Source organism: Cydia splendana, chromosome 15 (assembly GCF_910591565.1).
Source record: "Cydia splendana chromosome 15, ilCydSple1.2, whole genome shotgun sequence".
Taxonomy (NCBI): domain Eukaryota; kingdom Metazoa; phylum Arthropoda; class Insecta; order Lepidoptera; family Tortricidae; genus Cydia; species Cydia splendana.
In genome coordinates, this window is record NC_085974.1 from 12,399,268 (window position 1) to 12,426,023 (window position 26,756).

Consider the following 26,756-nt stretch of genomic DNA (forward strand, 5'->3'; position numbering starts at 1 on the left):
TTTCGAAAAACACGACTAAAACTAAAAAATGCGACTTAAGTCGATTTTTTTGCTCCTGAGTGTAGAGGTGTGTTCATATATTTGTGAGCACCTTGGCCGCTCCGATATATCTGATGGCGACTGTACCCTACCTCTCTTGAATTTTATTATTTATTGTATTATACCTATAAAGGGTAGGGTTGTGCCCCATCAACTCTACCTAATAATGCTACCTGAACCCGTGCTGCATCGCGAAAATATTCTTAGAGAACCTTCCCTAATGGGTTAATTAACGAAGTTTGAAGTAAGTCGGCGACAATTTATTCAACTTTCAATTTCAGGGAAGGTCTCCTAAGACCATTAATTTTGGTATTTTTGATGTAGCAGTCTAATAGGATCTAACTACAATGAGCGTTTCTTTTATTTTTTGCCATTTTACATATTGTGACCTTTTTTGCCACTTTTGTGTTATTTCTATTCAGGATCGCGAGCCGTTTTCATCCTTATAGGAGAAAAAAAGTGTCCTAAAATTTCCATACATTTTTCATACTTTCCTTTTTGTTACCGCCATACAAACTAAATGGGGAAATGGTAACACAATAGGAAAAAAACTCTGGGACATTTTTTATCCCATTAGGATCGAAAGTGCTCGTGATTCTGAGTAGAAATAACAAGTGGCAAAAAATCACAATATTTAAAAATGGCAAAAAATAAAAGAAACAATTAGGATCTGTGGATTTTTAAATATCCCATTTAATAAATACCTCCTGTATATATATTAAATTGTCTAAAGTGAAATTCAAATTCAATAAAAATGGGAAATAATGTAATCAAATATGACAGCTTTTCTTATACAAGTTATACAACACCTATAATCTCTAGGATAGTTGTTTTCACTGAAATATGAATAATTAACATATTATATTTTAACTAGAAATTGATATAAATAAAAGATTTAAGTACCTATAAACTGTTGATAATATCATGGTTTTCCTTAAAAAGTGCAAGATGAGGTAAATTGGTTTGTTTACATATTTGCCACTTTAAATGCAATAGTTATTAAAAAAGATATTCATTCTTTTAGGAGGTAAATCTGCAATAACTGCCCCTGTACGTCTATGTAGGTTTGAGCAAGTGTGATGTAAATAAATTAGAGCCCTTGTAATGTATAGCAGTCTTTAAATAATAAACTTAATAGACAAAAAAACTTCATTTAATCCTAAATTGTAATCAACACAAAATGCACATTGTATAATGTATGGCAAACATAATAAATAATAACTATTATTATAATTTATTTCCTTTTAGACTTAGTCATAGTCCGTTTCTTCTTGTTTTTCTTTTTCTTTGCGTCACTATCAGAGCTGGAAGTTGACGAATCACTAGATGATGAACTGCTAGAAGTACTAGAATCACTGCTGCTGGAGGAAGAATACTTCCTCTTTCTTTTCTTCCTCCTGTAGTCCGAGTCACTGCTTGAGGAACTGGAACTTGAAGAACTTGAATCTGACGAGTCACTCTCAGAATCTGAAGAAGTAGACGGTTTGCGCTTTTTCTTTCTAATGTCTTTCTTATTGGAAGAGTTCTTTTTATCGCTAACTTTCTTTTTTACATCTTTTCTTTTAATTTCTCCCTTCTTTTTCTTAATTTTTTCATTGTTTTGGGGATCATCTTCTGCATGCTTAAGATCAGACTTTAACATTTCCTGTGATTCTGATTTGGCAGGTTTCTTCTTTTTTCTTTGGTGACTATATCTGTCCTTATCCTCTCTATCTCTCACTTTCTTTTCTTGTCTGTCATTTAGTTTATAATCTTCTCCTCTAGCTCTACTGGTAAGGTTTTCATGTCTTTTCTTACTTTTAGCATCTTTAGCACTTTCATGATCAGTTTGCTGACTATTTTTACTATATTCAAGGCTATCTTCATTTACCCTTTCTTTTTTACTTTTGTCATGCTTTTCATGTCTTTCTTCATGTCTATTTACTTCTTTCTCTGTGTGTCTGCTACAATTTTTTTCATTGTGACTTTTATTTTCATTATTTTCATATTTCTCTTTTACATTGTCTTGTAGATCATTTCTTGATGTATTGTCATCCCTATTTTTTCCTTGTTCATTTCTACTTTTGTGTTTGTTTTCATGCCTATTATCTTCACTTCTAGTGTTTTGTTTGTCTTTACAATAATTATTAGAATTTGATTTGTGTCCTCTTTCTGGAATTTCATTGTCTGATTCAGATTGCTGTTCAATTTGCCTTGATTTTTTCTGTTCATCTCTCATTCTTGATTCATCACCTCTCTCTTCTCTCCTATTTCTTTGTTTGTGTGTATGACTATCAAGTTTATTATCATATTTTTTATTAGAAGAGTGATAATTTCTGCCAGTGTCTTCTTCTAAATCATTCCTAGATACATCTCTACTTCTTTGTTGGTCTTCGTTTCTTGATTTTCTTACATCATCTCTCTTCCTTTCTCCATCATCTTTTCTTGTTTCCTCATAATGCCTACTACTCCTGGATTTATTATCCTTCCTGTTCTCAGACTGGTCTTTCCTATGATGGGACTTGTCTTGGTTCCTGTCTCCAGTCTGATCATCATATTTACTTCTATGTTTGTCTTCATGTCTGTGTCTTGATCTGTCTTTTTTGTCATTTGATTTTTCAGTCTTATCATTTGATGTCTTTGATTTCGAAGAACTTCTTTCCCTTCTCTTTTCTCTTTTTGTATCATCAGATTTCCGTGAGGATTGTTTTTCTCCAGGTTCACGATAATTCCTAGAATTAGATTGATATTCGATTTTAGACCTACTTCTACTTCTTTCTCTATAACTTCTTATATTTGTGACATTTGTATCAGTCCTATCTTCATTTCTTCTATTGTCTGTGTGTTTTTCTCTGCCATATTGCCTTCTTTGATTATATTCTCTACTCCTAGATCGCCTGGACCTATCTTGTTTACCTTCTGGCACTTTTTCATCATTTTCATTAAAATGTTGTACTCCTCTACCTTTCCCAAGCCATCTCATTTTGGATACAGACTGAGAGAAATCAACATGGATGCGCCTATCATCAATCAATACATTGTCCATTTTAAAATATGCATCTTCACATGATTTCTTATCATCAAATTCAATGAACGCATATTGTAAAGAGTCACCAGTTTTTTTGTCTCTTATGACTTCACAGCAAACAATTTTGCCAAAGCGGCTGAATATAATTTCCAAGTCTTCGTCAGTTGTGACAGGATTTAATTTGCATACAAACAATACATTTTCAGGAGGAGCTATATCAGCATCAGGTAAGTCGCCTACTATTTCAAGGATGGTAGCCCTGGCTTTGGCTTCCTTTTCTTCAATCATTTCCTGTATTTCAGCAGCAGTTTTCCCTTGAGCTTCATCTAGTTCTTCATCCGGAGCGATCCGGCCACCTTTCAATCTTTCAGCGCTAGGAGAAGGAGACCTTGAAGGTGCTCGCAACCCCGGAGGGTCACTAAAGGGGTCTTCGAGAACAACAGTGTGCGTAATTCGTACATCTTGGTAGGGACGATGGGTCTCGTCGCAAATAACATCGTTCAGTTTTCGTAGAATTTCATGGCCTTCCGTAACCTCGCCTATGACACAATGGACGCCGTCGAGTGAATCCAGGTCCGGGCCAAGCGTAAAGAAGAACTGTGAGCCGACCATCATTTCCCCGGTACAAACCATAGAAAGTAGTCCAGCATCAGTGTGACGTATTTTCGGCATTTTCTCTCCCGAAAAGAATCGTTTCTCAGGACCGTTCAAAAGTCCCCATATTGACTCTCCACCGGATCCTTCGCCACTCGGATCCCCAGTTTGAGCGATAAAACCGCTTCGAATCGAGTGAAACAAGTTGAAATTGTAGTATTTCATCTTGCAGAGTTTTAAGAAATTCAGACATGTTATAGGGCGTTGTTCTAAGAAAAGGTCCACAGTAATATCTCCAAGCGTAGTCTCTATCACAACAGACATAATTTATTAAGTATTTGGCACAGCAATAGTCAGTATTTAATTATATTGTTTCCTTTTACTTGAACACTGACACATCACAATAATGAAACATAACCTCAATTATTAAGTTTCATTTTATGTTAGGTTAGGTGGCGTCACTATTCTGTAATGTTTATCAAACGAAATAAAGTTTTAATGTGTTGCAGTAAGGTGTATATTGGACTGTCATATTTTGTTGCGTACGTTGGCCTGGATATTTTCACGTTACGTTCCGGTTTATAAGTTATGCGATGTTATCACATTAATCAATGATGTTTTCTAGGTAGTTTTAATATTAACTGATTTTTTTGTAAGTAAAGTAAAAATTATGTTTTGATAAATAATAATTTAAAAAATTGTGTAACTATATTTAAACAACACCAATAAAAACGTACAATATTAGTATTACGCACGTAGAATGAAACGAATGAAATGATGAATAACCGCCATCTACCATCGATGGCTGGTACTTTTTTCCTCAGCTTAGATAGCAAATCCTAGCAATTTAAACGCACGACGTAGTTAGTTGTAGGAGTTGTTAACAGATGTCGCGGTAATTAATGCTGACATTCCATAGGTACTTGGCTACTTGAAATTTTTTTACTGATTAAATTCTGCCTAATTAATGGCCGTTTAACCGTTTTATAAAATTTACTGTAATCGAAAGCTGTCGAAAGTAAAATAAAATCGTAGGTTTTGTATCGGAATTTAAAATTCTCTGATTCATGTTATTTTGAGTAAGTACCCCTAGATTGGTGCAATAAGTTAGCTATTCATTTATTAATTATAGATGGTCAAGCAAATCTTTTCAGTAGAAAAAAGCGCGAAATTCAAATTTTCTATGAGACAATATCTCTTCGCGCCTAAATTTTCAAATTTGCCGCCTTTTTCTACTGACAAGATCTGCTTGACCAAATATAAGTACTTTATCAAAAAGTAATTATGACCTCTCTGACATAAGAAAAACATTTAGCGAGCCCTTGCTATAGCTGTTTGTTAGATATCACCTATTGCCCTATTGGCACATTTTCCCCACTCGACCGACACAGGTGAAAAACACTGGACTAAGAAATATAGTATGCTTATGGCCTTTAATCCACATTCACTACTTACCTACAAATTCACTCGCATTACGAAAATGAGAATATTGTATTGTAGGTAACCTAGCTAGTGTTGGTTAGGAGTCGAGTCCTTTGAGTCCTCTGCTTCAAGACTCGATTCAGTTTTTCAGACTCTTATAAACTAAACTCGAGTTCTTTTCAACTTGTTAGAGATCCGAGTCTTTTGTAGATATTCGACTCCTTTTCAGAGAACTCTTGATTTTTTTTACAAATAATTTCGAATTGTCTTTATGATCTGGATTACGTACATAAATCATACAATAATGCTTAATTTCTTTACTGTTATTTAGGAAAAACCTATAAAATTGTTAACGGAGGCCGAATCCTTTTGAGTTGCTCTTAAAAAAGACTCGATAAAGGACTAGACTCGGCACCACTCAGAAGTTTTTTGCGCCGAGTCTCATAAAAACGAGTTCTTCAAATTCAGACTCAATGGACTCGAGTTCCTACAAACACTATAGGTTGGTACCAGAGCCTGGAATTCTCGTAGCATTTTTGAGCTGTCATAAGGACTTCTCGTTTATCGACTTCCGATTATACATCGATTTCGATAAATACAGAATATATATATATGTAAAATATGATTACGAGTAGAAGTAAACAACAATTCAGCAACAGAAGGAAATTATAAATAGAAATTAAAATAATAAGATTTTATTGTTTCTTATAAATAATTTGTGGACTGCTTATGCCTTTTATATTATTCTTTTAATTTCTATTTATAATTTTCTAAAAGTTGGTATCCAAAGGTTATCTCGAAGAGATCGCTCATTCGGGATAAGACTGCATGTTGTTTAAGTACCTACTTCTACTCGTAATCATATTTTACATATTGTATTCTGTATTTATCGATATACATATGTAACATATGTATAATCGGAAGTCGATAAACGAGAAGTCCCTATGACAGCTCAAAAATGCTACGAGAATTCCGGGCTCTGGTAGGCACATATACCCTATAGAATTATAATTCTATCACCTATTTGTGTGTTAACCGACAATTTATAGTGTCATGTTACACTTTCAGTTTTCCAGCGTCTGCATGACCCTTCGCGACAAGACCAAATATAAATGCTATGCAACCGAGCCATAAGTAGAATAAGTACCTACGTATTCCCTCTGATTTTCAATATCGAGGTGTCGGACGCAGACCATGCTATCCGCCGTGCCTCGATCCTGGCAAATCTAATAAAGACCGTTTCAACCCTCCTTCCGCGCCACCCTAATAAAGTGAGTATTGAAAATTTACCAACCATTCTTCGAAGAATATAAGGTTAGCCTAGCATGAATGACGGTGAAACGTGAAATTGCTGCCTTGCAGTGGAAGATGAACTTTAAGGTTTAGTTTTAACGTTGACTTTTGCTTTTGTTTTAAATTCAGATGTTTGGAAATTGTTCTCTCTGGACAAAGTCGCTTCGCAGACATATATGAAAGTAGATCACACTAAAGGTCAGCCTCCGCGTATATACCAACGATATATTAGGTACGATTTATTTTATAGGTTTATGGTCAAAACAAATTGCTTATAGACGATATTTTTAGACATTAAATGGGTTTTTCTATAATATTTTTTATATTTGTCGGACTACATTTAAATCGTTATCGGAATCGTACCCAAGGAATGTCATTTGATATTTCCTAGTAGGTCACTCTTCAGTGAAGGAAACTTCAAGGAAGGAAAATCGTTTGTCACCATGCCTATCACGTTCTAAAAAGTATGTAAGTGCGAAAGGGACGGACATAGTGACAGGCGATAAAAATGGAACCATGCTGCGCCCGCTAAGGGATAAAAAACTACAGGAGTGTTCTGATAAATTCTCATGTACTTCTCACACATCACGGTACTTATTTCATTAAAGGCACCTTATCTACACCTAATTCTACATATAATTGTTCCTTTATTTAGATATTGACAGACAGACGCTTTGCTGATTTTTTTTAATTACTTCCTTAAAATGATAATGAAAATGTAGTTCCGGACGAAGTCGCGAGAGGAGCTGGCTTATTCAATATATGTCTGTGGTCAGCACCGATGAGGTTTCGCATCGAAATAATAAAACAGATCCGGTGCCGGATGGAAAATATGATATAAACAAGGTGGCACGTGCCGACCCTTGAGCTAAACGGTCGCTGTTCATTTTTTTTTATAGCGGGACTGTTTGACTTTGGAACTCTCGGGGTGAGCCACGGCCAGAGAGGGAATTATTGTGAATTTGAGCGGGGTGGGTTAGAGAGATTTTTAACGTAAATATGTTTTTTGATAACACTCCGGACACATAGACTACGATTCCTCATATTTAAGAGGTCATGACACATTTTTTCGGAGAGCGTTCTTCATCTTGGGCGATTTAGACACCTATAACCAGACATCGTAAATTTTATAGCATTTTCGGTGCAGCGGAGTGGTGTTAACGGAAATGGCATAAACAATTTCAACCCTAATAATCAATTAGCGTTAATTACGTTAACATTAACCTTAATTTACCATTTCAGTTGGAATTATCTATACCAATTCCGTTAGCACCACTCCGCTGCACCAAAAATGCTATAAAATTTACGATGTCTGCTTAAAACACTATCTGCCTCGGTGAATGTATTTACATACATTATACTTACCGGTCTACAATACGTACCTAACTTAAATCACCGCGTTCGTATTTTTCTTATAGCGCCACTTGCACCATCCCTCTAACCTGGGGTTAACCGGTTAAACCGTTAACACAGTGTCAAATGGTACTGGTAACCATTACCATGGTAACTCCAGGTTTAACCGGTTAACCCCGGGTTAGTGAATGGTGCAAGTGGCCCTAAGTGTGTTGACCTGCGCGTTTTTATTATCAAACTGACATACAGTGAGCTGCAAAATTGCATGGCCACTTTATGTGACTTTATAAATGGCTCAATTTTGCAGCTCGCTGCACATTGCCTATGCCTATTTGCCGGTTACAGCATGTGAATTGCCTTAGACGTCTCTTCTTTGTCTATAGACAAAAACATTTTTCACCACACCAGCTCGGAAAGGCTTACTTTGCACTTCAAAAACTGATAGCAAAGTTGCATTTTATTTACATGTGAGGCAAAGTAATCAAATGCGAATTTTGAGTTGTTTTCTTATGTTTGTTGGTAGAATTGACTTTTAAATGATGATTTTGGATGATAAAGATTTAATAACATTTATTTGGATTTGATTTGGTTTGATTTTGTTTGATATTTTACATTTAATATTTGCTTCAGGTTGGTGTGGTGAAAAATGTTGTTTCACTCGGGGACACATTTTGTTTAACCCTCGTGCTTTGAAACCCTCGCAACGCTCAAGATTCCATTTTTCGAACCACTCGCTACGCTCGTGGTTCAATTTTGGAATCTTTCGCTTGCTCGGGTATCAATATTAGCACGAGCGGTTAAACAACAACTTTGCCCCCTTGTAAAACAAATAACTATTGATATTTTTTTCTTATTTGACGTCTTTATCTACCTACTTCCTACTAGACAAACCCCTCTACCTTATGTAGACCTACACAGACCTGTCTTAGACATTTTGCACGCAACATTTATTGCGTAAACATTGTAAACATCAAATATGTCAGTCAGTTCCCCTTACTTGTTGACTAACGTTTTTCGAATAGTATACACTAGGGTTCGATACCAAAAGGCATACGAGGGAACTGCGAAAAGGAATGTCCAGCAGGTTTATTTCGTAAAATGCGCACCTATATTTATGATTGTGTCATTCCCATAAATTAATTTAATCAACATCGTATCAATATCGTATGTGCAGTACTTGCATGAAAAACATCGTTTAAATAAAGAACTTATTCAAAGAGAACAAGATATGTAAATAATTACTTTTCAACTGCGATTACTGCATATGTTGTGATAGCACAGCAGCTTTGCTTGCTTTACATGCCATGCATGCTAGCTCTCTAGCTCCTTATGAAGATGTTTCAAAATGATGATATAGTAAACATATTATCTTTACTATTTCAGATCTAGTGAATCTCTAATTCATTTCCCGAATCGCGGCGCTAGCCGCCATCGCCATAAGGTACCTTTTGCCGTGGAGCTATTAGTGGATCTCTAATTCATTTCCCGAATCGAGCTGCTTGTCTTTAAAATCGACTGTACCTTAGAAATGATTTAACTGTGTCTTATAGTTTCAGACCTCTTCATAGAACAAATGTAAATAAGGGTCAAACAGATCACTGTGTTATGTCTTTCCTGTAGACATACACAAGAGTTAAGGGCTATAAAGGTTAATTTTCTTATTTAACCCTTATCCACGTGAAAAGGTCCTCCTTTTATTTAGAGAACTATGATAAAATCATTACCTACATGCCCACAAGCTGTTAACTATTGCCCACAGGAGAGAAAACTAGTGTGTTATCGCGAACAGCACATTTTTCTCTCCTGTGGGCAATAGTTAACAGCTTGTGGGCATGTAGGTAATGATTTTATCATAGTTCTCTAAATAAAAGGAGGACCTTTTCACTTGGAGAAGGGTTAAATAAGAAAATTAACCTTTATAGCCCTTAACTCTTGTGTATGTCTACAGGAAAGACATAACACAGTGATCTGTTTGACCCATAAACACATTTTTAGTGTTCATCCTGTATACCTAGTAGATATGGTCACGGCAATAGTTGTATACTGACTTCTCTGACAGATCTCTTAATTTAGTGCAAAAGAAACAAAAGCAGTGATTAACTATAATTGGGGAATCAAACTATCATATAATAGTATCAGGAATATAAAAACAGAGCTTATCACTACACCTTATAAAAGGAAGTCCCCCGCCGCTTCTGTCTGTTTGTGTGTTTTTATGTTCGCAAAAAAATTCGAAAACGATTGAACGGATTTTCATGCGGTTTCCACCTATCAGTAGAGCGATTCTTCAGGAAGGTTTAGGTGTATAATTTGGCAACCCGTGCGAAGCCGGGGCGGGTCGCTAGTAATATCTAATTGGAAGTAATCCAAGCGGTAAATAATTAATTTCGAAATTAAAATTTTATAAATATATCTGGTAGGTTCTATTATAATAGGTACTTACTGTTCTATTAAGTACTTACTGTTCTATAAAAGACTGTTATAAAAGGTAGGGTACACTTTGTAGTACGATATAGGTATCCGTTGACTGCTTTGCCTCACACGTTCGTCGGGTTAACATCAATATGTCGGTATTGTCAGTCAACCCCGCTTGTTGACTGGCGTAAACGCCGGTTTAAGCCTTCTGCGACTATTTAATTTGAATTCGTTTGGTAAGATTTTATAGTTAAATTAATTGATGATCATAGACAGGCACAGACACAGGATCAGTAGTTTTTATGGACATTAGACTGGCATCCTACACCGATTCTGATAGAGTAGAAGAGGGATTACAATATATTTTTTTGGAAAAAAAAATTCAGTTTTTTTCTTAAATAACTTGTTAGCGATTAAATACAACTTTAGCTATCTATTATATTTAAATTACACCCACTGTGCTCATTGAACGGTCTGCGCTTGACTATCATTTAAGACTATCACATATATACCTACACATAATAGATAACTGTGACAAGACCGAGGATTCGACGACTTTTATACGACACTATGAGTTTGATATGCCTAAAACTACAATGTAATAAGTATTTTAGTACTTTAATAGGTATAGATAGAATGTTCGTTCTCAACGCCGGTATCGTCATAATATCGTATGAAATAATATCGCCCTCCGCGCCCTCTCGACTGCAGCCAATTTCTCCCGCCATTTCCCTTGGATTTTTTCAATACTCGTTCGGGAACATTTAACATTTTTATGTGTAATCTTGCTACGGTGATGGAACAAGGATTTTTGCCCGCTTCACACTTTGTTTTATGGGCGTCTTTTGCGACTAAACAGATTAAATCTAGTGGGGCTGTGTTTATTGGTTTGTTTTGATGGAATGATAGCTGCGATTCACTGAAGTTAATTCGGGCGGAAATTTAATCCCCGCTTGGGTTTGTTCCCTTTTCATATGAACGGATACGTGGCTGTAAGATCAATATGAACGAATACGAGGCATCGTTTTGTCAAACAGGTTTTAATATAATGCGGATTAATTTCTAAAACCTTGCTACATTTTTTGAACAGAAGATCAATTACGCGTTGTATACTAGACTTAATAAGCACCTATGTACTTATAGTACCCATCTAGAAAATCTAGAATTATATGTATAGGTAATGTCACTAAATGTTACATATGGTGCCTATGATAGATGACTGTAAGATTAAGGGCCAGTTGCACCAACCACACTTAACAGACTGATCAACATCACTCAACAGAGTACCTACTATGAAAAGTCACATACAAAAAATTTATGCAAACTATGACTGTTTGGTGCAACCGACCTTAAGTATCGTGGATCCTGCGCCCCTTTAAGAGGCAACAAAAAATATGTTGAGAATTCTATCAGTTTTAGTACAAATAAAGTAATTTGTAAAAGTTTGAAAAGTTGTTTGTACATTGTATACTTATGATAATCCCATCACTTATCTTATAAACATAGTGTGTAAGTTATTAAAATCCTAATGCATAAAATAATGCTCAACCATCACATAGCGTTCGACTGCACCCCTGAATTAATTGAACGGCCTCACGCCATGAGCAAAATACGACTTTGCTACTTGACATCCGAGTTGTTTTTAAATTATTCAACATTTGTATGGAAATACGCGTCGCCCCGTCCCTTCGCCGCCTACTTAAAAATACATCCCGTGATATCTCGACTTGGTTTGACGGTCGGTACGATTTGATGGCTTTTTCATGTAGATTATTTATTATATGCGCTATATATTTGACTAACATAAGGTTTGGGGTGTCGGGGCCATAAAATTCTGTAAAGTTTTGTGAAATAGAGCTGCAATTCGGCATGATCTTTTAATAGAGACGTTGTTCAGAAATTTGTTGGTCTGATGACATGTATAGGTATATTCCATCTTTTTAAATATAAATGACATGTTAAACCCACACAAAACTATAACTCTTAGTTCTAAAAAATAGGTGTAGATACATATACTTAGAACAGAAACTTTACATTCATTCCATTGGGTCCATTGGGTACATACTTACTGGGTAGTAGTGTTGGCGTTGCTTAATTAGATTGCCTCTTTCCTGCAGATATCGCTTTTTTTAACCCATTAGTTACTGTTAGTGGTACGATTTTTGCATATGGTACTTGAATTCAAAACATCGTACCAAGACACCAACATACGTAACTCGTAACAAAAATCCTCCGTCGGTTCCCCTTTATTTAACTAGAACTCGAGACTAACAATCGGTGTGTAGCCCCGTGAATAATTAACGTCTTCGGCCTTTGTCGAGATCTGTGTCGAGACGCCTCCTAACAGGCATGGTGGGATATGTACAGTCGGCACCTAATCATATAAAGCTAACGTTATAATAAGAATCTGCAGATAATTGTTGCACAGTTTCTCCATACCAGTCGGTTGCTTAAATTGTCGTTGTGTTGTATAAAAAAAAACACTCAAATGTCTGACCGTGTTGATCTTCCGAGTAATAAATGGAAAACAATTATAAGTTAATAGTACATTACGATACAAGTGCGAAAAGTAGGAAATTCGCACGTGTATTGTACAACGTTATACAGTACATATGGCCCTTTAAATTTTTGACATAAGCACGTATTGCCCTTAATCCCGCCCTAGGGCGGTAAAGTAGCACCATATGTACTGTAGAGGGATTAACTTTAAATGTTGTTAACTTTCAGTACTTATGTGTCAAAAACTTAACCCTTAGCGCCACTTGCACCGTTTCACTAACCCGGGGTTAACCAGTTAAACCGTTAACCCAGTGTCAAATTGTACTGGTAACCATGGTAACTCCAGGTTTAACTGGTTAACCCCGGGTTAGTGAATGGGGTAAGAGGCCTTTAGAGAGTCAATGCAGCAATGGTTAATTATATTAATAGCCATCTAAATGTATTACGAAACTTTTTGTAGTCGTCCCGCACGATTCTAGTATAATTTGACCCCAGAAATCAGTAGCAAATACGCGTCCTCGGAGGTCAGCTTGTATTTGACTTGTATCAATCGTTGTGAACTTTGGTGAATAGCCTGTACATTCGTATCCGTATTCGTACTTTATTCCTGATCAACTCATCTCCAGTGGATCCGCAGAATCACGTGTTCCCATTTCCGTCGTGATTTCCCACTTTACTATAACAAGCTCGTATCTCTCACATAGCAATTAGCGCAAAATCAACCTTAGTTTGTAAGAGATTAAGGTTAAATTTGGATGAAACGTTAAAGACATGTATAAGTTTGATGCAAAACGTCGATTTTCGAGTGCAAGTAGGCACACTATGGTAACAGGCAGTTTGTAAACATTTGCCCTGGTGATTGCAATTGTTGTTTGCGTTGGCGTTTTCTCACCTCCACTCTTGAGGCCTCGTGTTTGGTAATCGCTTCAGTACACACCGTTTTTAGGGTTCCGTGCCTCAAAACGAAAAAACGGAACCCTTTTAGGATCACTCGTGCGTCTGTCTGTCCGACCATTCCCCCCTTTATCTCCGAAATTACTGGGTCTAAAATTTAGAAAAAATACACAAAATAGTTCTTTACCTATAGATGACAGGAAAACCTACGGAAATGTGCAGTCAAGCGTGAGTGGGACTTAATTACTTCGTTTTTGATACGACCCCTACGGGTTCTTTAAAGTCATTTCATTCACGTTCTACATAAAAAAATACATTGTTAAATCAATCAATCAATCAATCATTTATTGCACCATGGTTACAACAAGAGATGTTACAACATTTATACAAGTAAGTACCTCATGGACCCTAAAAGGGTATGACAAACATTTCCTTAAACTAAGATTTATAATATTTACATATGTCATGCAATAAAGCACAAAAAGTAGCATCGTATTAAATTATATAAATAGAACTAATAAATTACATATTAAAGCAATCTGCGAAGAAATCATTAATAGAATAATACACTTTTCTCGCAAGGAACCATTTCAATCTTTTTGCGTATGTTGTATCCCTTTCCTCTGCCTTTATAAAGTCTGGAACATGATTGTAGCATTTAGCTGCTGCATAAAGAGGGCTTTTCCTATATATTTGTAATTTAGGCGCGGGTAGCCAGGGTTGGGCAAAATACTGGCTTCCACGTATTTCAAATACAAATTACAAAATACATTTTTAAAAGTATTTGAAATACCAAATACAAATTACTTTGGTGACTGGTATTTGAAATACAAAATACAAATTACAGTGTTTAAAATAATGTATTTCAAATACAAAATACAAAATACTTTTCATTTTTTTGTTTAATCTTTTAGTTTTTTTAACGAATATCCTTTCCTAAAAACTTATTGGGTCATTGCGCTTGTTTTCGTCCAGCTCTAGTTTTCGTCCACTTGACGAAATTTGAATATAAATCTACATTGCTGCACAAATTTGGACTGATTTCAATCCTTAGCTAAAAACAATATATCTGTCCACATATAAAAATTATATTTCGCAAATAGTAAATTAAAACTGAAATATATTATTTGCTAATCTGTCAAGTGGTCGAAAACTAGAGCATGGACGGAAACTACTGCAATGACCCTATCCCCTGGCTGTTGACGAAAAGTTCCGCGCACAATAGCTCGCTCGCGCATTGTACCTAATTACCTATTTGCCCTCGTACAAGTTGTACATTATATTTAAAAAAAAACGTTCCATTTTAGGATCATAGAATTTAATAAAATGTATTTCGTAGAAATGTATTTTGATGCTTGAAGTATTTGAAATACAAAATACTAAATACATGTGAGTTCAGTATTTGAAATACCAAATACAAAATACTTTTCCAGGTAGTATTTGAAATACAAATACAAAATACTAAAATGTATTTCAAATACGTATTTCAAATACATGTAATTGAAATACTGCCCAACCCTGCGGGTAGCTCAAGTTTGTATTTTAGCCTTCGATTTGGCAGCTGTTTGAACAAGTGTATGTTTTTCTTGACATAAATACATAATTCTAAAATATAAAGACATGGTAGCGTAAGTATGCCGTGCTCAAAAAAATGTGTCTTGCAGTTATCGGGTTCTTGGATACCCACCAAAATAAAATTTGGGTGATGTACGGACTCGCACTTGACCGGATTTATTTTTTCCAAACATAAAAGGATAAGGTGAGGACCAAGGCTGATGTTTCTAGTGTGTGACACCTAGTGAGATGGTTACATGATTATTAACTTCGCTTCTCACTATCGGTCCTTGGCCCGCTTTACTTATATTGTAAAAGGTCGAGAACCTTTCTGGTTTGCTCACTACCATTGAGCCTGGCTAGTCTCTGGGCTATGGACCCAATCGGCCTCCTAGCCTCGGTAGTGGCTTGCCAACGAAGTTGGAGTTCCAGTCCAGGGTTCAAATCAAAGTAAGGACATTTGTTTTTTGTTCTTTGTTCCTAAATAATTGATTTATTGATGCCTAAGTACCTATGTATGTCATCGCATAGTATCCATAGTTGAAATTTAGCTTTGCTTGAAGTTAGGTCGGTCTATGAAAAATTGACCCCAAACATTTATTAAAAAAAAACAACGGGTTGCACTCCGGGAGTGCCGGCAAAAGTGAAAACTCAATGACATTGTAACAGTTTTTCGATCAGGTCACGTGTCCGTCTTACGAATCATATGTCTTACGGACACGTGACCTGTCGCAGTTTAACATTTTTTCCCCATCACAAAAGTGCACAGCGCCGCTAAAGAAGTTTTCACTTCAAAAATGTATTTTGCCTACTGACAATTCTCTGAGCTATGAATTTTGGCTTTCTTTCCTCATCAGCGTTTATTAGTTAGATTCATCTAGTGCCGATCTGCCACATTATTAGACAGATGGATGTATAATAGGTATATCTTCAGCGCGATAAAACTCGCGCAATAAGATGTGATAGAGCTTGTTAGGCTGACCTATGATTCCAAACTTTGCGAGATTCTGCTGTTAATTAATGATTTCGCGTTATATTTGTTTAATAACGCAATAATAAGTGAGCTGGCGAGTTCGCTAAGCTAGTTATAATCGCGGAGTGCAGCTGTGTCTGAGGAACGAGCGCGGTAGGGACGGCCGGGAATTCTATCGATAAACTGCCGGCCTAGCTAAGGTTACAATCGATATCGCTTCGACAACGAAAAGCATTATGTCTCTCTATCACTCTTCCATATTAGCGCGACAGTGACAGTTGCGTTTCGATCGCTACGGAGAGTAAGCGATTGGCATCTTGGGTACGCGGCCCGATAGGATACTTACCTACATGAAATTAAATAGGTAACATTATTTTATTGGTATATTATGTTATGTTGTTTTATTGTTATGTTATGTTTTATTGGTATAGTTATGAATAATTAATACATAAAAAATAGATTGAATATCGCCGGATTAACAGAAGACAATATTTGACTGTGTTAATTTGAATCTAGGAATTGCCATTGGTTTTGGTATTGGTTGTGGTGTGGTGGTATATTAACTTTATCCACATCCTTACTCTACATAAGTATTGCACTGCAGCCGGCTTATTATGGATAGCTTTATCCATCTTTATCAAGTGATAAAACAACTGTCACTTTTTAACACCGTGGGATAGAAAGTGACGGACACCGTTTTACCGTTTTACGCTGTCACGTAGACAAGAACGACCATCATGGTCACGGACTGGACACGGACTATTTATTGTACTAGGTTGTAGCTATAGGCCCTAAGTCTTACCTAGGACTTTTATAAATATAAATAAAAAAGTTAAAAGAAATACTTTCTACAAGTGTTTCGTTTACATATTTCTTTGTTTGTGTAATTTACTAATGTGCTGTTTTCAAGGAACCCACTGATATGTGCGTATCTACTGCAAAGATACCTTAAAGTCATGTTAGAATGTTGTTTATATATGGTAATAATATTTATTTTCTGTACCTGAAGGTATAATTAGTATTTTGTTATAATTATATATTTTTATGAACAACAGGAAACCAACGGAAAAAGTAAAATCTTTTTTTTTATACACATATTAGGAATTACAAAAAAAGTGACTGGATTAAAAGATCTCTTGCTTTTGTTGCTAAAGACATCGATGGATGAGAAAATAGTTATGTTTTTTTTTATTATATTTATCATGTACAAAGTTGTACCTAATAATCAACATCGATACATCGACAGTCGACATCTACACCGCCCATCCCTACCGCCCGCCATATGCCGCCGCCGCCCTTAAATTACAGAACTTCCCGCTCATAATAGAGAGATATGCCTTTAATATCTGCGCGCGGGCTTGTTTGCTTTTTGCTGCTCGTTCTTATATTAGAAATTGTGCTGCATTGCACGATGAGCCTGAGCTAGGGTTATTGCATACACGCCTACGGGCAGCACCATGGAACCATAGAAATAGGCGATTTTACCCCTAAAATATGACCAATGACATAACTTGTGCGCCTCGCTCGTAGTTATCTGTAAATTGGTACAGGTGTAAAAAAAGGTGTTCTACACGCCCTTAGGAAGGAGGGAACTAGTAGAAAGTCTAGTTTACACAAAGTTGTACAAATTAGGAAACTGTTTGGTATTATTTATTATTTATATTGCGTAAACCACAAAATATAGTAACCTACAAGATGAAACACAATGGTTTCGCAAAAAGTATAGTTCTTAGGCACTATAAAGGGGCCCACTGATTAACAGTCCGCCGGACGGTACCGGCCTGTCAGTTGTTCGGAACTGTCAAATTTTTGTTCTAACTGACAGGCCGATACCGTCCGGCGGACTGTTAATCAGTGGGCCCCTTAAGGCTATTAAATTATCTACCAATTGCGTATTTTACGCATACAATTTTTTTTAAACTCATGAGTAAAAAAAAAATGTCGGACTTGTAATGAAAAACAAGGGTAGAGTATACATAAGATATTGTTTCTGCTAAGAAAGATAAATACCGTAATACGTACCCGTTCCAACGATTAAGCTAGACAGCCAAATCACATTCCCGCACGGTTAGACTCCCGCCTCGCAATAACCCGGAAAAATTACATTACAAAATAGCCAATAAAAGTCCCCTCGAAAAAACGGGCCAATTTCAATCACAATGAGCACGTTGAGAACACCTGCCCAAGGGCAACACGTGCCCAGATAAGAGACTACTTAACGTAAGTGACCTGGGCAGTGACTTGCGTGGTATGGACAGGGTACGTGACCACTTGACCAGGGGACTGTTAAAAAAATAGGGGGAAATTTACTAATAGTGCTTGCTTGATGTAGGTAAGCGACTTGCGTGGAATGGCAGGGCATGGTAGGGACCGCTAGACTAATAGTAGACTAATACCTAATTTAAAAAAAAAACACCGAGGCCATATTACCAAAAGGTTTCCAATCAAGAGCCAACCCTGATACTGATATGGGCATGGTGGCTACCACTTGAAAAGTTTTTTCAAGTGTTGGGAAAATCATTAAGGCAGTGATTTCTGTGAATGGTAGTGACCACTTGACCAATCGGCAGCCATAAAAAAAAAGAGCTATGGGAAAATTGCCTGCCAATATATGCATGTGAGTGCCTGTGACTAAGAACTTTCTAACTAAACTTGACTTTGAAGTCCTTCGATATATCCCTTTAACGCCTAAACGTGCTTACTAGTTTAGACTTGGATCGGACACGGACGGATGTGTGCGTACTGTGCAACAGTACAGTCCGCCAGATCGCAACCTCAAATGCGCTCCATTGCTATGGAAGTATGCGGGCTTAATATATAGGCTTATACGAAAAAGTCAAGCTACTTATATCTCTCAGTCGAAAGCTACTCTTTCAGTTCAAAAAGACACTGAAGAAGGCAAACGAACATTTATACGAGTATCCGTAGAGGTTCTGTCCATAAATTCATGAAAATTACAAGAAACATAATTTTTTTCCAGTCCATACGTTCCATATCCTTGCCAGGACCCAAATGCTCTATCCGAGACAGTTCACCTCCATCCCATTCCGCGCCCCCGGCCGCCAGATGCGACCGACGCCAAAAAATAACATTCCCAAAAACATTTACGAAAGAAAGGGATATTAGTCTCCGCGGGGCCATAATCGAGCCAATCGGCCCGCGAGCCCAGCGACACGACACTTCCCTTATTTATATCGATACTTTACTTTTCACCGTTAAAATATACCCAAAAAGTCCTATAAGCGTTTGGAAAGGAATGTTTATACGCCCTTTTGGTGTTGCCGTGGTTGAGTAATACATGAACGTATAACGCATAATTTCAGATTTTTATTTTATTGATTTTGAGATTGAAGTGGGGGACTGTGGATATGAAAACGTGACAAATAGCGTTAATTTTCTATTTAACTTTTTTCTTTCAGGATACCAATGAACGAAATGTTGAAAAGTCGTTCATTGGTATCCTGATATGTATTTGTGTAGTTATATATTATTTATAGTTATATACTAACTTCCTAATATTCGATCAAGCTAAGCTTAAATTATTTATTAAACATTATAAGTTATAATGTAGATCGAATATTGGGAAGTTAGTTAAAAAATAACAATTGTTATTACTTCCTTTCGCGTACGCAGACAGGCACCCATCTATCTACACCTACAAGACTTTACACCTGCACAGAAAAATTAGTACCACGCAAATATAAAGCGCGTTTAACCCTTCACACGTTAACGCAAACAACTCTAAAATTGGTTGTCAGAAAACATAATGTCAGGAAAAGGGAAGGGAACCAACCCTTTCCCTATTCTTGACATTTTAAATTGTTTATTTGCGAACAAGTGTCAAGTTATTTATTCAGTGACGACGGTGTTTAGTTCACGATGCTTAGGTTGAGTTTTATAGGCTTTAGGTTAAGGTAATAAAGATGACAATTGCTTGGCGGATTGAAAATATATGCTTAGAGCGGCATATGTTTTGATTTTACGAGTAGAATGTTATAGTATGGATAGCATAGATTCTGGCTTTTATTTTATACAAAATATACATGTAGATATTAAATATTTTATATCGTAGATTTGTTTATGTTATACAGTCTTGAGAGTTATACATATACTCGTAGCTTAATTTTCCATTTAAGCTAAGCGGAGCTATGTTTTTTAATTATTCATGAACGATAATTGTTTTCATACAAATAGTTCTCTAGCTAAGCTATTTAGCGTCTGGCTGGAAAATTATAGCCAGACGCCTTAAACTAATAACGCATAGACAGATAGTCCCCATACGGCTAACCTGCCAAAAGTGAAGCCGAAACACGATCGATGTGTGGGTGGGAGGCTCGTGTTTTACGCTCAGCAACACACACACATATACAAAAACGTGTTGCCAGTATATAGATATTTCCCTCAAAATGGGGGAATTAACAACATCCTTAACACTTGGTTATTAATAATTTGTGTGTAGATTTAATAGCAAAAGCTTTTTATGTTTATTTAAGGAATTTTGCATTTCCCGCCTTTGTGAAATAAGGTTTAAATAAAAAAATTGATACATTTTTACAATTTTTTATTTATAATGTGCATACAATTACTACATAATTTGAAATAAAATAATGAAATATTTAAAAATATGTAATTTTTATATAATTATACAAGGAACTTCACTTAAGCGTATTAATTTTAGAATGTAAACGTCATGTCCCATTTTGAGGAAAAAATATTCACTACACTGTCAACATTTATAAGAAATGGCAGCTGGCGAAACATTGGATTTTTGTAGTTACGATTACGTAAAAATATCACATTAAACTCTATACTTACGCGTGAAATGTAATGTAAGTCGGTTTGTTTTTATGATATGATGCGTTGTGACACCCATTCAATGCACAAACAACCATTTTTCCTGTGTTTTTGATTTTTAAACGGGAGGTGTACACAAACCGACGTGACCTTGAGTAATGCTAGGGCCGATCGAATACGGTGACACGAGTGCGATGTGACGTCGCACTTGAAATGGCTTCACTAGGGATGTACGAACACTCGATCTATGCCTTATAAATCTATGCCAGACGCTAAATAAAATTTGGCATTGGTATACCTTCGGAAAAAAATATTTTAGGGGAAAGGATTTTTTCTATAGGTACGTGAGATGTCTGGACTACACTAATATGATTGTTTTCTATTACTTTTTTTGAAAGAGCGACACAGCTTCCGCTATATTTTTAAGATTCTACTTCGACGAGACCTTTCTACTTCAGTGTAACATATTATACTCATTGTATTAAGGTCTAAGTTTTGTACGCAAAAGTACCTAATGTTTAAATATAATTATCGTTTGATAAAGTTACATCCCATCCGTCACATATGAAGTATGAACTAGTGGTTGACGGGTATTTCGGCACAGCTCGCCTCAAAGTGGCCGTAACGGCGGCAACTTGCGTGTGGCCACATCGCGGGTATAGGCTCACCATTATGATGGGAATTGCGATACATTCCACGCTTGTTGTGACGTATTTTAACTTTGACAATCTAGCTAGTAGTGACGTATTTTAACGTTGACAATATAACTAGTAGGAACTTTGTAGAATAAGTAAGTAAATTTAAAAAATACCTAATGTCTTTTCATCTTTTCTATTCTCATGCTCTAAAACTGGCTTATATTTAAATATGTTTCCCATTTTATTTACGATTAGCAATGATAATTCGTTTGTAAAATAGAATTGATTCTGAGAATTAATTCCCGAATCGGTAAATAACGGTCATTTTACTTAAATTGTTTAGTGAAAGTATAGACATAAACATGAAATTTTTATCTCGATACGATATGGATCGAATTTGCCAGTATCAAAAGTGACGTTTATTAAAATTAGAATCAGGCCGATATTTAATGTGTCATTTAAATGAAACACCTAGGGTACAAATTACTGAATGACGCTGTCAGGATCCAACAAATGCAATTTTTCCGTCATTTTCAGAGTTCGTGGCGCCCCTAAATCGCGGCGGGCGGCATATCAAAACAAAATGGTTGCTAATCGCGGTCGGACGCGGCTGCAGACCAGCGACCGCTGTACTACACCAATCATGTTTCGGGAGTGTGGGTTAAGGTAATTATGTTTCAGTATAAATGAGAAGCGACAAATAATCTAGAGATCCATATAGTGTTTGAAGGAATTTCTTCTAAAGAGTCATTGACTTCATCATCTTTAGGACTACTAGGAGTTAGACCCAGACAAGTCTGCAACGATTTTGATAGGACACGCAGAGAGAACGACAAACTACAATGAAATTATGAGTATTATGACGTATAAATAACCCTTGCCCTTGCATACGCAGTATGCTATCAAAATCGTTGCATGCTTTTCTTGGTATATCTCTACAAAGTTTTCAGATTCTATTTTTAGGTTTCGTTTCTTTTAACTTGAGTTTTCTATAAATTGCAAGCAAAAAATACTAAATAAGTATAACGGATTGGCACTCATTGTTTAAATAGCACGTTATTGTATTGCGGATTGGCCAAGCAATATTATTGTTTGTTACGTTGAAGAAGGAAGGACTCGAAAAATCTTTAGCGCTATGGTTGGTGTTTTTATGTCTGTAGGTATTGTATCTAGTTGGTCGTGACTCATTATTTTATTTGCCCTGTCAAACTAAAGTGTGATAATAAAAGGTACAATGTTTGCAAGGAGTAAAAACGATTCTTACATGGCAAAAAGAAACGATGATCAATCAAAATCCAAGTTTTGGAAGAAATATAGCGACTACAGGCTTATTCTGTGGATGTGGATGCTAGGAGACGCGGCGGTGATGTGGGCACCAGCCGAGCTGGCCCACAACGGATTCTATCTTCATTCAATAATATACTTATTAGCTATTATCGTCGTCGCTACGCCCCTGCTTTTCTCCGAAATCTGCTTGGCCCAATATACTAACTGTGATGTCATCACGATGTGGAATTTCTTCCCACTTTTTCGGTGCTTTGGCTACGGTACTATTTACCTGGTGACGATGAAAATCGTTTACATGCTGGTGCTGACTTCGTGGTCCCTTGTATATGCGGTGCACTCGGCCGTGTCACCGGCGCCTTGGAACACCTGCGATGATTACGATGGAAATTCAACGACAAAAACCTGTATGATCAAATGGAAGAACACTTCGGTTTTTCAAAACTGTCTCGAAGTTCAAAACATGTACGGGGGCGATTGTGGTATCAAAACTGCTAGTCGCTGTTTCTTCGAAGTTCAAATCGGAAATTACGTGACACCGGTGTGGCCATATTGCACTCCGCGCTATAAAGATACTATAGCTCTATGGTGCATCGCATTCGCTTTGTTTGTTTTGACATTAAAGCGAAAGTTCCTGAGGATAGGTGTAAAACTGGCGCTGGGTTACGTGGGAGTGGGGACGTTTGTGTTGGTATGTATAGCGCTGGGAACGGGAGGCACATGGTTCTCGTCGAGTGTATGGTTTGGGTGGGCAAGCATAGACGATATGGACTGGACGGAACTGTACGCGCAGTGGGCCATGGTGCTGACAAAGGCCTTCCTAGCTGTGGGCGCGGGCTGCGGCATGGCGGGCGGCTGGACGAGCGGCGCGGAGTTCCGGAGCCCTGCCTGTATGACGGCCGTTGCCGCGCCGCTGCTCGCCGTGCTAACCTCGTTAATGCTCAGCCTTGTCACCTACAGCGGAATCAAAACCATGTCTTTCTACCACGGCGACGAGGAGAACGTCGTTGAGCTCGGCAACAACTTCTTTTTTACCCCGTTTGCCTCGATGACAGAAACTCTTAGCTATTTTGACGAATACAACCTTTCAGGGTTTATTTGGTTCTCGGTCACTTTTGTTTGTATGTTTGTGAATACCTGGCTATTGTTTAGTTATTTGAAGGAATATTTGATAAATAACTTGGCTTTTGCAAGGAGACACCACAAGAGTAGCTCCATGTCCTTGGCAGTATCGCTGGCGCTGCTGTCGTACCCGTGTTTCTGCTCGGATCTGACGCCTGCACTGCTGGATGCGATTGACACAGTGCAGATATTCACTAGTTTGATATACTCAATAACCATTTATTGGATTTACGGCTATTATAATCACAGTGTAGACATTATTTTTATGATTGGAGTAAAGACTAGTTATTTTTGGAAGTTTTGTTGGGTCTTAAACCCAGTGTTTATTTTTTTTATATTGATCTCGAAATGCAGTTTCTTAGCACTTAGCGAACATGGAGGAAACTCACATGAAAGTGAAACATTCGGAATAACTGTTGATCTGCTTCTATATATAGTGTTACTTGGAATTTATGCTCTTATTTTACTTTTCTCATTTATCGTACAGTTAATAATATACATAGCAAATGGAGATTGTAAAGGTCTGTTCACACCATGCGGCGATTGGGGACCGAAGGATGATATTTTGTTCAAAAGTCGAAAAATGTTTGTGCCCGAAATTATGACAACCGAGTTTTTGTACCGGCAAGTTAAGAAACATGGATACAGCAAAAGGAAAAGCGTTAATGTGATGAAGGAGCTTTCTGTAGAATCTGAGGCGAGTCACTGCCTGCAGCCCACGGAGTGGAGTGTACTGACATCTAATTAAGCTTGTTTTAATTAAAATTAAATTAAACCTTGATTGATCCTTACTTTTTTTTATTTCCACGCCAAAAAGAACCGTAGCAAATAACTAACTATTGGCTCTGTGAGCTGTAGACCTCGCGAGTATAACTTAATGAATAAATGTATGTTTTCGCCATTTTGAACAATTTTCAAAAATTTAATCGACGATAAAAATCTATTTTATAATTGCACCTGTTCACAAAACTTTACGAGAATTGGTTGAGAATTGCGACCTGTAGAGGAGAACATCTGGACATACGAAACCTTTAAAAGTTTTCAGTCTTTTACCATTACCACTGTAACTGCAAATTATACGCGTTTCTACAGATGTACTGCATAATTGTTTTCCTACGTATTTTCTCGTAAGCGTTCGTATTTGTCATGCTACTTCAATCAACCTCAGTACTTTTTGTAACGAGACCGACTGAAATAGCAAGACACGTTCGTACGTTTCCATGAAAATACGATGGAAAATAATTATGCACTACATCTGTAGATATCGGTTGTATGGTTCGCGAAGCATCCATTTATTTTCGACGTGACATTCCCTCATCAATTTTACTTTTGTCCTCCCACGCTTGGCTGTGAATGGATGTCTGTGTTCTCAAGTTCAAAGATCTGAGTCCGTTTTGACATTCAATGTATTATTGGAAAACGTTATTAATAATGTATAACGAATTGTATCAAACCTGGATAATTGAAATCTCAAGAGATCGGCAATTTTGTGTCAATTCATCTTGTTTTCCATTTAAACAGGACGATTTTATTCCCTGCACAAACTTTATGCGACGAATTTTTGGGCCATATAGGTGACTGGTAGAAAATGCTATTTGGCATTGAGTCCGCCGAAAATGCTACTTGCCGCTTATTTATTTTGGTATATTGTATTGTGCAAATAAAATTTAATAAATATTTCCTCAAATATTTAATTTAGGGGCTCTAATTAATAGATATTAGCGAAATTGTTAATTAAACATAATGTATAAATAATGACAATTTCATTACATCAAAATATCTCATAACTTATCAAATTTTTCAATTTCCTCAAAACATGCGCATCTCTCGCTACCCTAAATTTGCAAATGGAAAACAGCGAAACGACCGCCCGCCAAAACTTTCCTCCACAACTGTCAAACTTGGCGCGCTGAAGCCTCCCTGGGGTGCTATTCCTACTGCCTACCGAGCACCGCTGCTCCGATTTGCCATTAAACCAGTACACATACACTCTGCGTTGTTATGGAACTGAAGGTCACAGTTGTACTAGTATTCAGGTCGCCTGCGTTCTGTAAGCTAAGATAATGAGATAATGCGCGCGCATTTATCTCTCTTCTCTTTTACTTACACGTTATGAGGTATCTATCGTCTCGTTCTGTTTCTGCGGGTCGCGGCTAACCCTCGGCGCGAGGTTTGCGGCGGCAAAAATGTGTGTTTTGGCGTGCCGATAGCGGGGCGCCGCAGCCCTCAGCCCCGCCTCTGCTAACGCGTCTTCGGCCACTTAGTCGCTAAGACGTCGGGCACACTGCGAAGTTTCAGCGTCTTTGTTCTTTGACTCGCTAAGGAATGATGCGGAATGAAATATTTTGGTATGTCTACTGAAATTTACTGATATTTTTAGATTGTTATATGACTAGGTGGATGTTTCTTAGGGACTTTGGGTTTGGACTACTTTATATTCTGTTAAGTGACCAATGTTTATAACTGTTTTAGCTTTTTGGACATTTCTTAGAAGTTATTGTGAAATATTAGCATATTTTTTTTATCTTTTTAACTTATGTTGTTAGTTTTGATGTTAGATTATTTTGCTGGAGAATTTTGAGGTAGAGGTTTAATATTTTAGGAACGGATTTTAGGTGTATCATTTCCAAGGCAATTTACTAACTCATTATCTGCTAAGCTACGGGGATAGCGTTACGTCGTAGGTGATATCGTGGGTTTCCCGATATGTTGCGAAAATGCTTCGTAGTATCGATGACGAACGATTGTGTGTGGAATGTTTACGTTAGTAAACGCAAAACGAGAAGCGATAAATAACGTTTTATTTCGACTAAGTATCTGTGAACGCTGTCTTATATTCCGGCCAGATATGGAGCCGCGAGCTGTCAAAATGGAG

General features: G+C 37.0%; 2 protein-coding genes across 2 annotated transcripts; one reads left to right on the forward strand and one right to left on the reverse strand.

Moving 5' to 3' along the window:
• Positions 1 to 1,174: 1,174 nt before the first annotated feature.
• On the reverse strand, positions 1,175 to 4,082 carry LOC134797660 (peptidyl-prolyl cis-trans isomerase-like 4). The gene has a single exon (XM_063770003.1). The coding sequence runs from the start codon at positions 3,962 to 3,964 to the stop codon at positions 1,274 to 1,276; it is 2,691 nt and encodes an 896-aa protein (XP_063626073.1). The 5' UTR covers positions 3,965 to 4,082; the 3' UTR covers positions 1,175 to 1,273.
• An 18,554-nt stretch (positions 4,083 to 22,636) lies between these two features.
• Positions 22,637 to 24,672, forward strand: LOC134797661 (sodium-dependent noradrenaline transporter-like). Its single transcript, XM_063770004.1, has one exon. It carries the CDS (start codon positions 22,710 to 22,712, stop codon positions 24,627 to 24,629), a length of 1,920 nt encoding a protein of 639 aa, XP_063626074.1. The 5' UTR covers positions 22,637 to 22,709; the 3' UTR covers positions 24,630 to 24,672.
• The last annotated feature ends 2,084 nt before the right edge of the window (positions 24,673 to 26,756 follow it).

Coding starts and splice junctions, on each gene's coding strand:
- LOC134797660 (XM_063770003.1), bottom strand. CDS start 3,964: ATGTCTGTTGTGATAGAGACTACGCTTGGAGATATTACTGTGGACCTT.
- LOC134797661 (XM_063770004.1), top strand. CDS start 22,710: ATGTTTGCAAGGAGTAAAAACGATTCTTACATGGCAAAAAGAAACGAT.